Genomic DNA, 17,812 nt, shown 5'->3' on the forward strand with positions numbered 1-17,812 from the left:
TTTTTTGTGGGTTACCGCCCTGCACGTTACGCGTCTGATTTAATGCTCTGGTTCCAGGGTGAATGACAAATAGTGTTGTGAAGGAGGTAGCATTGCTCCTTTCACTCTTTCCTGTGTTGGCTTGTAGCGAGAGTAGCTGACAGTGAAGGTGGTGGGTATAGCAGGCTAGGTGGAACACGGAGAAAAAGGAGTCAGGATTGAGCACCTGCGGGGGAGGAAGCAAGGTGGTGCTTCTGGTGTTGACATGGGCACAAAGAGACTGAAGATCCTGCTGTCCTGGCTCTTCATGTTCCCAAGGTCAGGACTTCCCCCTGTGTGACATCAGTGCTGACCATGGTGAGGCAAACCTCACGTTCAGGGCCTGCAAATAATGCTGCAGTGTAAATGAACAGCAACTGAAAGGCATCTTTGTATAGTAATAAAAATACAGTTTTTTCCTCCAAGTGTGCTTGGGAGGGAGTTGGATAGTGTCCTCCTTCACCTGTGAGCTAGCTACTGATCTGAATCGATCCGTTCCAGTTGGTTCCATCCCCTCCCCAGTCACAGGATCTGAGTTCTCTGCTTAGAGTTGTGCCGACTGTTTTAGCAATTTGTGTTCTATGTTGCTTACAGCTGCAGAAGACTTTATGACATTGTGTGGAGTTGACTGTTGCAGAAATCTTGGTTTGGACCAGCTTTGGTTCTGTGCTGCTGCTCAGTTCCTACTTAAGAACTTTCAACATTGTCACATTCCACCTCTACTATCTTTGCTAACAAAAATGAAGACTTCTGCTATTCTGTCTGACGTTTCCCTGCGTGTCTCAGTGGTGTAAAACAAGGGGACTGCTCCCATAGTAATATGCTTATTACTAATTGATACTGCAGGCTTCAGAAGACAGCATAAATCTCAATATATATATATTTTTAATGAGCATGCAAGGAAGGCAGTGGTTTTTTTTTTGTTGTTGTTTTTTTCCTGTTAGAAATCTGAAACCAAGAGCTGGTGTTTGTAGGGCAGCGTGGCTGTGCGTAGTGAGGCCTCTGTGTGCCTGTCAGGCGTGAGTTATTTTGGTGCTGAGAAATAACTGAAGTTATAGATGTGCTTGGCAGTTTCTACTGTGTATCGGCATGAGGAAGTACATTTACAATTACAATGAAGTAATTTCAGTGGAAAATAGACCAGTGTTTCTGTGTTTTTTTTTTTTTTTCTTTTTCTCTTCCCCCTGCTGTGTGAATTTTTCTTTGCTTTTCTAGAAATCGGAGATGGAAAAGCAAAGTACTGTGTGCTCTGAGGAGAACTGTAAAGGACTCATGGCCACAGTGAATGCTTTCTGGAGGAAAGCTGCAGTGCTGCATAGCACGCTTCCCTCCCAGCATCAGGAATCTGCTGTCTTGTGAAAACAGCATGTGAGCGAATGAGGGGTCTTGGGCCCAGTCAGACCAGGCCAGTGCTCTTCAGGTCTAGCTCTTACCTCCTGAGTGAAAGCATATGTCTTTTTCTGAAATTGTAGATTGGAGTGGAATGAAAAGAGATCTGTGCGTGTCTACATGTACAATATTTGAAGCTTAGCAAAAAAATGATTTGGGTTTAACTGTGTAAAAGTTCTTAGAAGGAGTTAATAATAAAGTACTTTCAAAGATGACTAAAAACTTCCATATATTTGTAGATTTGCATTTTGATTTGTTGTTTAGCAGCTGCTCAATTGGAATTCAACAGAACTGAGCAAAAATGTTTTTTGGGAACATGTGCTTATAAGGTTTTAAGGTACAGAACAAAATCTTTCCCAGTGCAACACTGCAAAATCTTTCCCAATGAAGTGGCCTACAGCTTTGTTGTGAGAGGCAGCACTGAGCTCTGGGGCAATGACAGGCCCTGAGGGAACAGCATGGGGCTGTTAGGGGAGGGCTGGGGGGTCAGGGACAGAGTGTGCCACAGGGGGCAGTGGGCATGGCACAGCTGCCCAGGGTAACGGGCACGGCCCCGATGCCGGAGCTCTGGGAGCGCTTGGACACTGCTCTCACACATAGGGTTTGGGTTTTGGGTCGTGCTGTGTGGGGCTGGGGGTTGGACACGGTGATCCTTATGTGGGTCCCTTCCAACTTGGAGTGCTCTGTGATTCTATGAATGCAGATAGATAAACATGTTTTTTAAAAAAAAAAAAAAACTTGCAGCTGAGACCACGTTTTCAGAAAGGGTCAGCTCCTTCTTTGAAACTAATGGTTAGATGTTCAAAAGAACAGGACGCGCAGGGGTTCACAGAGAAGGAAACTAGCTTACTTGGAGCAGATACTAACTTGAAAATTTGGCTGGGTATATTTCTAGCTATGCATAGGTATCAGGTGATAGTATTTGGACAAACAACCATATGTCGCAAAGATCCTGTCACAACATGGAGGTCTCCTGCCCTTGCACTACAGAGGATTCTTTCTAATGGAAGTAGTTGTCAGCTGGAGAAAAGAAGCTCAGTGCCTGGGTCAGAGCATCACCCTTGCCTGCTGGAGTCATGGTGAATGCTTGCTGCAGTATGAGTCCGGTCACCCAGCACAAGTTGTTCACAGTGCTTTATTTGTGCCTGTTAGCGCAGCGTTTTCATACACGCTCTGCTTCGCCAACCAGTCAGTGGAAGATAGCACATGCTGCTAACTCTTGGTTTATCTGCAACTTGGAAAGGTTTCTGAGGTGTTCCCCTCCGCCTCCCACTGTCCAGTTTGAACCATCCGTTTCAAAACAATTTGATCCCTTTTCTTAAATCTGCTTGATGTACCCGTCATGGCTTAAAAGTAAAACCAGATGACAAAGTTGCAGTGCTGTGACTGTTAGGTGACCCTTGGTCTGAGGGCTGACCCCAGCATTGCCAGGTTCTTCATTGCCTGCCTTGCTCGCTCATCCTGTGCTGCCAAGCTGCATCTCAGCTTTCCTGGGCTTAGAAACGAGGATGAGACCTGTGATGCTTACCCTCCACCCTAAAAGATGGTCTGTGTGCTCTGGTGGTGCTTTGGTACCTGCACACATTGCAGGAGGGTGGCTGAGGGCTTTTCTCAAGAGGAGCTGTGAGTGTAAGAGTTGTGCAGGGAGCAGGAGCTGTTAGGGATCGGTGTTCTCTGCACTGAAACCACTTGTAGAAAATCACTATTTCTTGGGCAGCACATGGATGGTACAAGGCTTGAAAAACAGCTAGTTTGTTTAGCAGGCTTCTTAAGAGGGGGTGACAGAAACGAGGCCTCCTGTGCCATGGAGGTGTGCAGCAGGGTGTTAGCTGCTGTGGCACCCCGTTGGTGAGGGGCTGGGACCAGCCCTTGGGAGGAGCATCAAAGAGACGTGCAGAGGCAGAAGCTTCACTCATTTTTATTGGCTTCTTGGGGAACATTTTGTTTAAATTAGCCCATATTTGCTCTGCTAATCCCACCTGAAACATCAGCGAGTCACTGCCCTGACAGCCTCTTTTGTGTTAGAGTTATCAGCAATTACACATCCTAAATCCAAAGCTGGGTGTCAGGAGGCCAAGGGCTTTCTTTGCTCTTTCCTAGGACAGCAAGGGAGTGCTTGCTAACCTCTGGTGTTTCTTGTTTCCAGCAAGATCCAGTTGTGGTCTCTTGTCTTCCAAATTGAAAAACCTGATACGATAGCCCTGAGGTGAAGAGAATCAGCTCCTCCCCCTGGGATAACCATGCCTTCAAATGGAAAAGCCCCCATGCACCCGGTGCCGGCCGCTCTGCCCAGCACAGGGCTGCGGGGCTCCGTGCTGCACTGAGGTGCGTAACAGCCGGTGGGATGCAGCTGTGATTGACGTTGCCACTTTTCTGGCATAAGGGAACCAGAGGGATGATGGAAACATACTTGTTGCTTTGTCCAAAGCAACTAAATCCTTTCCACTGACCTTAAGCAAAGGCCTCAAGGGCAGATTTTTTCCCTTGCTTTTAGTCTAAGTGCATGCTCCTAAAACTAAAAAGAAAAAAAAAAGTCATCCAATCCATCCTCAGTGCTTTTCCTCACAGTATAATCTGTAATTTGTTGTTGTGGTTTATTACAAAAAAGCACCTGGTGCAGCCCTTTGCATAATTAATTACTGTTTTACATCAGGAAGGGCTCCAGATGCCTCACAATAAATTCCCCAGGACAGCGTCACCATTTCCTTCTGACAGCTGCTCAGGTGTGGTCCTTATAGGATGATGCTGCAGCAGGAGGAAACACAACATTGCATCAAACACAGGTAGCACGATAATTTTGCAGTATTTGTCACAGAAACAAAGCACGTCTTTGAGAATAGCCCCATTTTCACAGGTGTGTTCTCCATCTGTACCTCCCATGTGCTGGCCGGGTGAAGTTGCATGTAACAAGTGCACCTTCCAAGTACTCTCCGTCAGTGTTTCATTTGCCTTGGCGTTGGGTTGTGTCTGAGTGGTGTGTTAATGCTCTCCAGCTAGAATTTGCCTGAACTCCCATTTTGGTGGAAAGCTGACTTCTCGCATTACCGTTCTGTTCTCTCTGGGCAGAGAACTGCCTGCCTGTCACAGCTGGGCACAGCACTGCTTTGCACATTGGTGCACACATATGGTCGTCCTGTTAAGCTCAGCATGTAACACTTGTCCAGGAACTGATTCAAGCTCTTTTAGCACAGCTGATATGCTCCCAGAGCTCCAGTAGTTTTAACTTTGTTTATGGCTATTCATTTGGGTGATGTTTCCATGCAGGGTAGCATCAGGGATCGTAAATGCTGAAGGCTAACGCTGGATTTCAGAGATTTCAGAGACTTCATTCTTAGGACTTTGCTGATAGGAGTTTCTAGTCTGAGGGAACTAATCTTAATCTGATTGCAGTTTCTTGCACTCGAAGCCTAACCTACTTTAGAAAGGCTTTGTAGGAAAGGTATTTATAGAAGCTGTTGCAAGTGCTGCTGGGTGTAGCATAAACCATGTATTGCAAGTTACAGAGGTGCATGCGTGCTGGTACAGAGAGCATCTGTGCAACTGTGAGCCCTTCCCATCTTTAAATCACTGTTAATCACGTCTTGCTCACATTTGGTTGAGTCCAAGTGCTTTACATTGCAGTGTTTTCATGACTGGTGAAGGTAACGATCAGTAACTGTTACAAGTCCTGGCTGATCTGGGCTTCTCTGCTTTTGTGGAAGCACACTGGGAGCTGCAGATGAATTATGGATAAATACTCTAATAAGGTGAATTCTAAAAATGAGTACATTTAGCATATTCTTGGAATGCAGAATCGTCATCTTGGATCTGAATTCTGGCTCTTGGACTATTCTAAATCAAATTCTAAATCATTAAGGGTAAATGGATGTCAGTAACAGACAGACTGGAGATGTTTGTGCTATTATTCATCAAAGTGAGTTTCTGTAGATACAGTTTTTACAAACTGTTAACTGAAATTTCAGTTCTCTCCTTCCATTCGTAGTCCCCAGATAAACTGCTGTACGTCCTGAAGTTCCTCATGTTTTGTTTCAAAATTTGACTAGTTTTTATTTTTAAATTAGCATGTCCTGAGGGCAAGGCTGGAAGTCTGCTTTACTCTCAAATTAGTAGTGCTGATTTTGGAGTACCTCCATGAGCAAGACTGGAAAGGAAGGAAATCTAACAGCAAAATTGCAGATTGGAAGGGCTTATGGGAAAGTAGTACTGCATTGGGAGCAACAGAGACAGCAACGAATCCTGCCTGCAGCTCTGAACACTGGTAAATGTCTCCACATCAAAGCATGCATTTTGTTAGCAGAAAAGATCTAACTATCTGAATAATAAGAGGCGTTGGAAGAGCAGAGGGATCTGTGTTGTATCATTTTCTTCTTGATCAGACCAGGTATTTTGCAGTTTTTGGTTTAAAAAGGTGACCCCAAGCATTCAGCTTCTTTCTCAGACTGAAGCAGGTCACCCACCTGCCTGGCCTTCTGACATCCTTTCCTCCTCTTTTCACTCTTTGTTGACATGTTTTAGCTTAATCAAGCAAAGATAAGAAGACCACAAAGCTATTGCAATTCCTCTGGTTATCTCCTGCTGTTTTCTGCCACAACTCATTTTTGGTTTTATTTCTGTTTTCTGACTATACTAGTGCAAGGAAATAAAGCGTAAACTTGCTTTCTGGCATATTGTTGCTCTGCAAACAGCAGAGAGACTTTGGAATCCACAGAGAACCGTCACATTTGCACCGTGACAGTCACGTTCACACTGTGTCAGGTGGTTGATATGGCAGATTTGAACCAAGTGGAAAGCACTTCGACAGGGGTCAGTTTGTACCCCTGCAAGACAGAAACCTAGAAGAAAATCCATTTATCTGGTGATGTTTTGAAAAGCTTACTGCTTGGAAACCGAGCATTTTCTTATGTGTAGCATGGGTATTGTGACCATAGTTGTTGAGGTGTGGTGTGCAGGAATGGAAGTAAGGAAATTCTAGGAGAAAAGTGGTTGTTTTGTCTTAGGTGGTGGAGGTGACTTAGAGCCTTGGAGAAGTTGTACTTGTCTGTGGTGAAGTAAAAATAATAGTATGGAATGTTACTGCAGGAATACCTCGTGCTGCATGTTATCTAGGAAATAACTGTTTCCTCTAAGACAGGTTGGCTGTGGTTGTGGTAAAGTAGCCTCAAAATGAGTGATGAGAGCCTAATTGCAGAGCCAAGTGCCTGGATTAATCCTGGTGATGGATAGCAGCACATAAATAATTATGTACTTAACCTAGCATCCACTTACTCATGCAGCAGGAAACAAGTGTGCTTTGTGAGCCCCGGTTGTTCTGCTGTAGCCATTGTGCAGATGGTCTCCGGTGTGTGCTTGGCAAGGCTTCCCAGCTGCTTTTCTCTCACGGGGTCCTTTTTGGCACTCGGTCAATGAAATGCCAAGGGATGTGCGGTTGTTGAATTGCAGGGCACAGGGAAAGCATCCTCTGTTACTTCCGTGCCGTGTAGCAGCCTGACACTAAAATAGTGTTTTGTTTTCTAATCCATTTTAAAGAAGAACACTATTATTTTATGATTGTAGTGATTTGGAGTAAGTATTACTATCACGTTACAGATAGAAAATTAGCTTTACATAAAAAAAACCCGTTTGCACTCTGAGATAAGTGCAACCTAGGGTAGTTACAATCCTGGTTAGATGCCCTCAAAACATAAGCTTCTGTTACCACTTCAACAAAGCAAAGGCCATCTTGCATTCAAAAAATAATACCATTGTGATCATTAACATGCAGCTTAACAAATCTGTCAGTCAAAATTGGTAAGACCTTATCTGAAAAACTGTCATAGTTTCAGGTCTGCTTTTGAGGTCTAGCCTCGTTTATGAAAAAGCAGCGTGTTCCAAAATGAGGGCTGTTGCTTTCTGTTTTTTTTTTTTTTTGAATGTTTGCTTCTCTGGTGTATTCACAATTTTCAGAGATGTGAAGGTTAGAACAGTCACTAATTAGAATTCCGTATTGTTAGCAAAACCTCTAAAGGATGTTTGATTTACATGAGGTGGATCTTTCTACAGCATGTCTTAGGGCAACACAGTGCATGCAGCCTTGATGGTGAGAGCAGCATTACCTCATTTCAGAAGCAACACCAATCCTTGGCCTTTTTATTTTAGAGGAAAGAACAGAGTGGTCTGAATTTAATCTGTCTGTGGTAAAATCACCAGGAAAACTCATATATCTAAAGAAGCTCTTTTGCCTCCATTAGCTTTGAGTGAAGTCTTTGCAAGGAGTGAGGGCATGGAGTTTTCAGATCTTCTTTGGAATGAAACTCACAACCCAGACTGGGTAGGTAAAGTGCTTGATTTTGAAAGGCTACTGAGGAGGAAAACATGCCGTGTTGTTTCATGTACCGTTTTGTTTACAGTATGTGTGAATGGAAATTCCCAGCATTTTTCAGCATGATCATGTCTCCCTTAGTCTTTTTCCTTGTTAATAACTTGAGGAAAAAGCAAACCATCCTGCTTGCTTTCCGGAGGTAGGTCATGCTTCTGCGTTTATTGGATTTGTAGAAAATCCAGGTCCAGGTGTTGAATTGACATCGTTGAAACTATTCTTAGAAACTTAATGACATAGTAATCCATAGATTGATGTTTAACGGTGATTTAAAAACAAAAGTACACTCAGTATGAGGAAACGTAGTGCATAAAGGGTGCAGGTAGGTAAAGAATGGGAACAGGTCTTCAGAAGAGGAAATTTTACTGATTGGAGCTCATAGCTAATTGCGTAGCTTTCAGTGTTGGGCCACTTCAAGGACAAATGCTCACGTCGTGTAAACGTTGTGGTTGGAAATGGAAAATCTTATGGCACTGTACTGTTGCCCTTGGAAGAGAAGGATAGTGTTTCAGGCATGTGAATAAAACAAAACCAGAAGAATGATTAAAGCTGTAAATCACCGGACCCAGTCTGAGGGCAGAATTACCCCAAAGCAGACCAGCTGTCAGCACCAACAGTGGCATTTCTCTGTATTCTGATGAACAGGTTTACTTTTGGGATGAACAAAGCCATTCACCGATCACCCTCTTGCAGTGTGTTCACAGTTTTTAAAAGCAAGCATCTTACTGTTTGTCTCCATGTAGTCCTGCAGCCTAGTCCATACTGTGCAATCTCATTTGAGTAACATGCCCAGGAAAGACACCTTGGGAGCACTGAGCTCTGCAGTGCTGCTGTCCTCACCATGGCCCGTTGTGCCTCATGCTGTGTCCCCGGGTTGGGCATCCTCACTGACCCTCTTATCTCCCATCAGTAGTGATGAAAGATCCTGTATCATCAGCTGGGGCGTTGTGGAAATCTGCAGGTGAATTGTCACCCAAAATTGACATGTTTATTTTTGGTGGTTGATGCAAAGCTTTAAATAATTTGGTTTCGTGCTGTTGCATTTCCTGCAAATCTCTTGTGTGGCATTTATGAGTAACAGATCAGGTGATGCTTAGAAAATGCAGCGTGTATGCAGGTATTTCCAAACAGCTGACTGTATTCCAGCAGCACTGAAGCTAAAAGTATGCATCAATAGTTGAAAAATAAACGGTATTATAGAGGAAATAGGAGATGATCCCAAAATGAAGATGCCAAACAGAGAAGGTCAGAGGAGCACTGTGGAGCTCTGTATGCTGCAGGCATGTCTGGGATGGTGGGTAGTATTTCATGGCTTTGACTTCTAATTAGCTTTTCCTCTTCCCGTTGTCCTGGAGTTGCTAAAAACACATGTCCCTTCGTGCAAAGCAGATGAGCAGTGCAGAGTGGGATGGTGCTTCTCCTCAGGCCTTGTGGTCTGCTGTGTTCTCTGCTTTTCCCAACAGGCCCACGGTATGTTTAGGAATATGATCTGCACTTCAGGGCACAGGCAGAAAGGTGCTGGAGTAATTTGGGTATTGGGTCCATTGCTGAAGGCCGATGCCTTGTGAGGTGGGCAGTTGCATTCCCCAACCTGCAGGTAATGCTGAGGGTTTCAGGCCCCTGCCCAGGAAGGGAGTACCTCTGGGAGGTTTGGGCTCGGAGCCCTGGGAGGCTGCGGGCAGAGGAGGCCCTGGTTGCACTGGGTTGGTGTGGGGCTGCCTGGTGCATAGATTTCCTGAAGCCACATGGGAACAAGGTGGGACTTTTTGCAGCCCAGGGCCGGGAAGGGGCATCTCACTTCTGTAGGCTCTGATTCTGCTGGTGCTTAAGAAATACATAGCTGGTGGCTGGAGCAGTGCTCAGCAGCTTTCACCCCCATTTTCACCTTCCTATTTCTTTATGTTTTTCTGCGCAGTGTCTCAGCTGGCTGCAGAGCAAAGCTTTCTCCCGCCTGGTCACTGCTCTGATGGGCTGAGCTTTGCTTTCTGCTCAGTGACCCACTTGGCAGTAGGAGCACACAGCCTATCTCCTCCATCTTCACTTAAGCCTGATTATGCTTAATTTGCTGTGAGGCTGAGGAAGGTCAGTGCTTCTGCAGCTGGGGTTTCATATATGACATCCAGCGCTGCCCCTTCCCCTTTGCTGTCTACCCTGGATCTGGTAGGCATGTCCAGGCTGTGCCAAGTAGGGCGAGTCTCTTTGGCCACCTGGCTGGAGCTAAGCTCAGTGTGAAATCTGTTTAAATGAAGATTGTGCATGCAGGGAGCTCAGGCCCTGATGTGGAGGGGCCGCATGGCTGTTGGTAGTTTTGGCTGCTGATGCTGGTCCTCCAGTTGCCACAGAAAGTCCTCGGGACACCTCGGTTTGGTGAGTGAATTGAAACGGGACAGGGAAAGACCTTGGGGTGAGAACTGATTCACTTTCTTGATTCCTGTGTCCCTAACACAAGTTATGATTTGCTAATGTCATTGTGAAATGTGTTTTCCTTTTCTTACGATGTGTTATAATTTTTCTGTTTATTTCCAGATGCTCTTACAAAATGCTGTTTTGTTGCTGACAAAAAGTTTACTTTATGTTCATTGTCTCCCAGGTAAACGCAAAGCACTGAAGTTAAATTTTGCAAATCCACCTTTCAAGTCTACGGCAAGATTTACTCTAAACACTTCTGGAGTTCCTTTCCAAAATCCACACATGTGAGTATAAAGCCAAAGACACAACTAGTGAAACATCTTTGAAATGATTTAGGCAATAAACAGTTATATTTTAAATGCAGGCTGAATACTTCAGTTTTTTTAGGTTGTTCAAATCTGTCCATTTGATTCACTGTAGAAGAGTGGGGTTTTTTTGTTTTGTTTTCAGAATTGAAAAAGGTTAAATTTGGGATCTTCCTCTTACACTGGAGCTACTGCCATCCAGAGTTGATTAACTTCAGATAAATTGTAGCTGATAATGCAAGACCTGTTCACTGTCATTTTCCTGTCTCTTTATCCACTGCTTATTATTTTTCGTTAGAGAGATGTTCTTGTTTCTGTGTTACTTGTGAAATACATAACTGTGCTAGGTTCTTTAGGACTAAAATGAATAAAAGTTTGAGGAATGTAATTCTACCAACAGGGAGATTCAGGGGAGTTATACATTGATTAGCCCTCACTGAATTTTCTAGATCTCTAGCTTCAGTATATTCCTGTCTAAACTTTGAATGCAAGTGTGGCACAGAGCTGTTCCTGACACTAGTAAATAATAGTAATACCTTGTCACAGAAAGTATTAGCTTTATATCCTCAGATCCACCAATCTAGATTGACGGGTGACACATCCACAGCCTGTTTCTGTGGCAGAATGCAGATAGCTTGCAAAGATGTCCCGAGCTTTTCAAGTTCCCTGCCAAGTCTCAAGAGTTCTGTCAGTGGCAAGTCTCAGAAACTGCACCTGAAGCTTCCCTCGTGCCTGGACTCTTCAGGGTGTCCTTGGTTATAGAGTGCTGCTGCTTTGCTGTGCATGTTGCTGCCTCTTTTCCTTCAGCTTCGTGCCTTCTGCTTTCCCAGGATATATCCTCTGTGGTCTGTTCCTGTTTCAGGGAGCTTCTGTTATGCTGGAGATCTTCAAGCAAGTTTTACCTGAGTTAGAAACATGTTTCTGATGAGTTATTGCTGGTATTTACAATACCTAAAAATTTTATGGGCTATTTTTGAAGATTCCTCTTACCATTCCAAGTGATGCTTCCAGCAAGTCCTCCTCTCTCTTTCTTTCTGTTTTCTTCTCTGAAATAGAGTACGCTTTCTGGTTGTGAAGGTAGCATTTATACATCCACTTTTTGTGTGTCTCCCTCAGTATCATTAAACCCTTGTAGCAGTCTTTTGTAGAACCCCCACCTTCTTTCCTCTCTCAGGGCTCCATATATACATTGAATAAGGGGCTTAGTCTCAACTAGTGAGTCCCCAGCATCAGCCATCTGTAGGGCTTTGACTTGCCTGTGTTTACCTCCATGGATCTCTGTCCTGGATTCACTTGAAGTCACTGTGGCTCCTGTTTATCATGGAATAGATTTCATTGTTGACTGGTGACATCTTTAGTATCGTGTTTGTGCAAGTGCCCGTCAGTGTTGTCCATTAAGATATCACTGCTCTGTCTCCGTGGGAGCTGCAGTCAGTGGTAGCGGTTGGATCCTGAGCTGGTTAACATTGTAACTGCTTTAAAGGACTTGGAAATGTTTGGGGTTCGATATGATAGCTATTAAAGTGCCAAAAGTAATGATGATGCACCTGCATTAAAATTATCTGGGGATGCTACAAGCTGTAGTAGTGGTTTCTGTTTGAAGGAGGTGAATGCTGTTGGTTGGATTGCTTTGTCTGTGTTGAAACTGAATAAGCTTGGATAGAGCTAGTGTATCCTCACATCTTTTATGTTGTCCATAGCAGATGCTGTTCTCATAGGCAACGTTCAGATCTCGTGGTTACACGCTTCTCCCAGTGATGGAAGTGTTTCTCTCACGGTTGGTGCATCTCAGTGATTTGACTGTCTCCTTCCCTGCTTCCCCAGAGAGACTGACTTTTCCTCTGTTGCCTGGAGAAGTTTATAGACTTTAGTTTTGAACTCTATATTCCAGCCCTCTGGGCCCAGATGCATTCTCCCTCCAAGATGTGATGGAACTGAATGGACTCAGGCTCACTGGTGCCAAATCTGACTTCCTGAGATGAGTGCAGGCTCAACGCTGCTGTGGGTTTCCGTGTGTAGACTTTGTTGATCCAGATGGGTGGATCTGAAGATACAGCGAAGTCAATTTCTCGCATGAAATTTGAGTTTCTGTGGCTTGGATCCACCAATCCGGAGGCTGTCCGGTGGCTCCTCCCTCCAGGAGGGCAGACGTTCCTGCCAGTAGATGCCTGTGTTTCCTTTGCTTTCTCTGAGCTCTGGCAGTGAACTGTGGTGAGCAAGAGGATGCGATCAGCAATGACCTGCAGGTGCCATGAGATATAAATTACGTGTTAGCTGTGTTTTGTTTGGTTAATAGGTTTTGGTCAGGGAGCTATCAGGCTGGATTGATGTTTATTCAGGTAAGAGTGTGGTTTCTTACTTTGCAAACAGAAAGCAAAGTAACCTGGTGGGGTGCTTCATACCCATGTGGTGTGTTAGGAGGGAGAGAGCCTTCACATAAACTGCATCTCTCAATCAAATAAACCACTGCTGAAGAGGGAAGACGTTGTGCTGGGTTATCAGTTATAGCCTGGGTGCTTGTTGGTGCCTAGGCTTTGTACCTTGTTAAAATGTGTATGGCCATTGCACACCCTGTGAAGGTGCAACTTCAGACTTGTCTTTAGGGCTTCCTTCTTGGTTTGAAGAGTCTCAGACATGTAAAAAACTGTATTTTTCAGTGGAGGAAATAATTTTGGAATCACACTAAACCAAGGGTAGAACTTAGCTCTTGTGAGCGGGGGAGATGCACATGCAGGCTTGAGGGGAGCTAAAGCCCAGTGTTTGGTTGGATTCCCACTGGAAGATTTCCTTGTTGAGTGGTGCGTGCTATCAGACTCAGTCTCCTGCTACTAGTCACCTGGTGTTACTGACATGTTATCTGGAGGAACAGTTTCAAAGACTATGGTATTCCAGTTGCAAGACACGATGTTATTAAGCACTGACCAGTGCTTTCCAGTTGCTTTACATACCCGGGCGCAGAGCACCCACCATAACCTAGTGAGGATCCGCTGTGCCTCTGCTAGGAGAGTGCTCCCAGTGCTTCTCTGCTCTCATAAGTAGAGCTTTTTGCTCATACACAGTTTGTGGCCTGGAATGCTGCTTCCAGGGAAGGAGATCCTAGGTGGCATAATCCCTACTGAACAGAGAAACCTGGGACGGGTTCCCAAATCTTTTTCCTGCTCCCACCTTGTCTTTTCTTTCATGCCTGCAGCATTTTTGGGCAATGTCTTACAGTTAGATTTTCAGGCTGGGGCTGCACCCTCCAGGAGGTACGATAAGGCAGAGTGCTGCCATGGGCTGGGGGGAGCAGGAGTGGCCTAGGAGAAGTCAGCACCTCTGAGCTTTGCTGTGTCATCTCTTTGTTGGCCTTGGAGCCAGGAGATGCTGTGCATTAGTAGCTGTGCTCCTCCTGCTCTGTCTTTATGTAGCCCATGGCACCCAGGTACACTTCCCATCTTTCCCCTTCCCACCACCCACTACCAGCAGTTCTGGGATGTCAGGTCACCTTTGTGATGGATTTGGATGATGTTAGAAGTCAGAGATGTGTTTTTAGTTGCTGGGATTGAGGGGTATGTCTCCCTGAAATCTCCCTTCCTGGTGACACTGAGGACTGTGGTGCCTTACTAAATCTGAGTGACCCTGCAGGTGGCTTTTCTGTGGAGATCAGTGAGCTCCAGGATGAGGCATTTACAGCAGGACCAAGGGAGAGGGTATGAAAGGAAGATGAACTCAAAGTCTGTGGGCACATGTGACTAATGGAGCGTGAAGCTGTAGAGAATGTGCATCCTGTGTAGTCCAGCTGTGACTGTTAGCACCAAATCTACTTCGCAAGTACAGGGGATCTGTTCTTGTTAGGATGTTCTGCTCAGCCTTTCTGCAGGGTATCTGATACAGTCATATACATAATATTGCATACGACCTATACAGAGTAAAGGAGGAGCGGAGCCCAAATTATATAGATTAATTTGAAAAATAAAGCCTTTTAGAATTACTAATGTAAAAACAAAAGCTGTATTTTGAACATTACTTTAAGCACAGTGATGCCTGTTCAGTGTTATTCTTCAGTTAAACCATCTTTAATTTTACCAGAGGGTAAAATTCTTGCTTGAAGGGATGTAAGTGCTTTACTGACAGCTGAGGCCCTAGGCCAGGGAAGTGTATGGAGACTGAAAAGCATCTCACCTGTTCTGTGTCTAAGTAGGATTTAGGCCACAAGCAAAGTGAGCCAAAATAATTATCAAGGGGTAAGTTCTACAGAGCTGCCTGTGACCGGTGGCCTTTGCTGAAAGAAGACTCAAATCCCACTGAGGCAAGATTGGTGCGGTGCTCCCAGAGCAGTGCACGAGAGGTCTACTGGCACTGCCTGTGCTGGGCCGGCCATCGCTGGTGTCTGCTGAACCCAGTTCACTTGGCTGTCGGTGATTTATCAGGAAAGCACTGCACTCATTTGGTGCACTTGATCTGGATTTCAGACTGCAGGTTTTAGATCCACCTGCTAGCAAACGAGCATGCACAAGGAATTTTGTTTGGCATCTGGTTTGCAGCATGTTGCTTGCTGAGCATCCTGACTGCTATCTGGGAAGTTTGCTGAGTTTCTGAGGTCCTTTCTTTAGGATTTCCAACACAGAGCATTGCAGTCTTATTTGGAAAGGTGTCAAGATGAAACACTCGTTTCTTAATGCTCACAAAACCCAGCTTCTGAACTGTAGGCCTGTTGGTCTCCATAGCCTTAATGTGGCACATGGGCATCTTCTTGGATACATCATGGCTTAAACTTCCAGAAGTGCCCTGTGGACCATCTTCTGCTTGTGGTGTCTGGAGAGTCACACATGCTTTCCAGATAGATGCCCCAGAAGTGCGTTGGCAGACATTTGGTTTAGAACTTTGAGGCTGGGTACTTCAAAAGCAATTTGAGGTCCAGTTACATTTCAGACTCTGCTGCTTCCTTTACTTCTGTATAGTTTTGGGACTGTCTTTATTCCTGGAAAGGATTTTTCTGGCTGTCCTAAAGTCTGTCTCGAGTGTCTCTCCTTCTCTTTCAGTCTTCTCTTACATTTTTCCAAACCTTTCTGACACGTGGTTTCAGGCTCTGTAATGCACAGTCTGCAGCTGGCTGAGTTCCTTAGGAGAGCTTTGGGAGTTTCTACTACTTGTCCGGAAAATATTAAAAACCAAAGTGGAATATCCTATGTTGGCGTGTTCCCAACTACTTGTGTGAAATTTCTTGTAAATAGTTCTGTCTGTTCTCCATTTCTATCAGTTATTTCACATCTTTATTACTACTAGTTTCTGATGCCTTTGTGATGCATGATACCTTCTCATTGCAGGGTGGGATGCCTGGACGCCTCAGACGTAGGTTTCATTGTAAAAGATAACAATTAAGAATATGGTGGGTTTTTTTTTTTTTCCTTCAGTGACTGTTTTGCAACCTTTCCTGGAAGTTGTACTATCTGGATATAGTGAGTGGGAAACTTGCATGTATTTTCAAGTAAGCACAAGTAAGATGGAAACCTTCAGGAATCTAGCAAATACTTAGAAATGTTTGAGCGAGTCCACAGCGAACAGATTTTCACATACATTACAGAGCTCCTTGTAATTTCTGTGCTAGAGCAATGGCTTTTATATATATATATATATATATATAAAAGCTTTTTTGACAAATTGATTAGTTTTCCTATGTTTAACATTCCTGCTTCTTCCAGAAGTTTACGTATTTGTTTAGCCAGTGGTACCTCTGGCCTTGCTGACAAAGAGGTGATAAGGTTTGTAAAACATCTGTGTTCAGTATCACAAACTCCAGGTAGGTCACCTCTTCAGAGAAGGTTCAACCAAAGTTAGTGTGAAGTTGTGTCTAAACATACACATTACCTTAGGGTCTCTTTTTTTTTTTCTCACCTTCAAAGTTTTCGTATTACTGTGATGTGCTAATTCTGCTCTGCAGAGGAGCTTATGAATGTCTGCTGTTTCTTAAAATAAATTTCTCTAGCAATTTCCATATCCTGTAGGCATTGGTGTCCTGGTAGGACTGTTTTCTTCTTCCTGCGAGAGTTTTGGTATCTCAGGCCTCACTCTACTTCTGAAATTGGGCCTTGTACATCTCCATTAAGCTAATTCATGTTGATTTTCAAAGGTGCTTCCTGCCATGCTGTTGTGATGTGGGCTTCTTAGAACTTACGGAAACTAATCACTAGCATTTAGGTAGCTAAATCAAATACAGCCTTATCTGGCTCCTGTTGCCATAGCTTCTGAGTGCTTCGTGTGTATTCATCAGTTTGGCTTTGCAAACGTAAATGGTTGTGCAAAATTCTGTTATGCAGATGGGAAGCTGGAGCATAATGTGATTTGAGAGAGGTAAAGGCTGCATCAGAAGTATGTGACAGAGTAGTGAGTTCAACATGGATCTCCTGATATCATGTTGTGATTCAGGGTGTTACTTACTTCATATTGCCTGTCTTGTTGCTGGAGTAATTAGAAGCTGTGGTCCTGGCCCCTGTGTGCACATGGCAGTAGCCAGAGCTGCCCATCTGGGAGCAGGGTTTTGACCTCACAGCTTTGGTGCTCTCTGCGTGCTGTGCAGAGTATGTGATGCTCTTTCTGGTGTTTATGTGGTCGTACACCTCTTCTGTGGCACGGAAGAGCGATGGAGAGGTCAGGAGGCTGTAAGAGTGACAGTGGCAATTACATTTCAGAGTCCCCAGACTTGGCAGGTGCTGCCAGAGTGCTGCCTAGCACTCTGGGTGATGGGTGTAGAAGAGCTGGTGGCTGGCAGCACAGGGGAGCAGGAGATGGGGAGTGCTGGAGCTTCTACACTACAGGCACCTGTGCTCGCTGCTGGTGGGGATGTGGATGCAGCTTTCTCTGGTCACTTGCAGGCCCTGGCAGCTGAGACACAGATATCTGAGGCAAACTGAGGAAATCTCTGGGAATTTGCAGCATTTTTTTTACTAAAAGCCTGATATCTAACAGACTTGCTGTCTCCTTAAGCCTATTTTAACTAGCATGGGTGAGGGGTGGTGGGAAGAGGGACAGAGGCAGAGCTGCCATCATCTGCTTCCTGTGAGGGTGTTTTTACTGATGTCCTCTTCAGTTTTCCTGCTCCAAGGACATCTGTGTGGAGTGTAAGGGGTTTCTCTGAAGACCAGTAGTTTTAAGTTGATTACTTTTTTTTTTTTTTGGTCGAGTCGAATGGTATTTTTTTAAATTTGCTGTGTGGAAGAAGTTGAAGCATTTTGATTTGATAGAAGCTGGAAAGTTGTCATGTAGAGCAGTGGGGTGGAAGTGCTCATACGCAAGAACTTTATATTCACTATCAAACCGACATCGATCTGGCTGCATGTTGGTCCATGAAGAGGCTGCA

At 44.6% G+C, this 17,812-nt stretch overlaps 1 protein-coding gene across 4 annotated transcripts in view; it reads left to right on the forward strand.

The window, feature by feature from the left end:
* MAP2K4 (mitogen-activated protein kinase kinase 4) overlaps positions 1–17,812 on the forward strand; it is a 91,540-nt gene that overhangs the window by 18,789 nt on the left and 54,939 nt on the right. For all 4 annotated transcript variants that reach the window (XM_021414538.1, XM_021414539.1, XM_021414540.1 and 1 more), the window contains one exon: positions 10,353–10,455. In XM_021414538.1, coding sequence (XP_021270213.1) covers positions 10,353–10,455 — 103 coding nt within the window. The remainder of the gene's footprint in view (positions 1–10,352; positions 10,456–17,812) is intronic.

Source organism: Numida meleagris, chromosome 17 (genome assembly GCF_002078875.1).
Source record: "Numida meleagris isolate 19003 breed g44 Domestic line chromosome 17, NumMel1.0, whole genome shotgun sequence".
In the NCBI taxonomy this organism is placed as follows: domain Eukaryota; kingdom Metazoa; phylum Chordata; class Aves; order Galliformes; family Numididae; genus Numida; species Numida meleagris.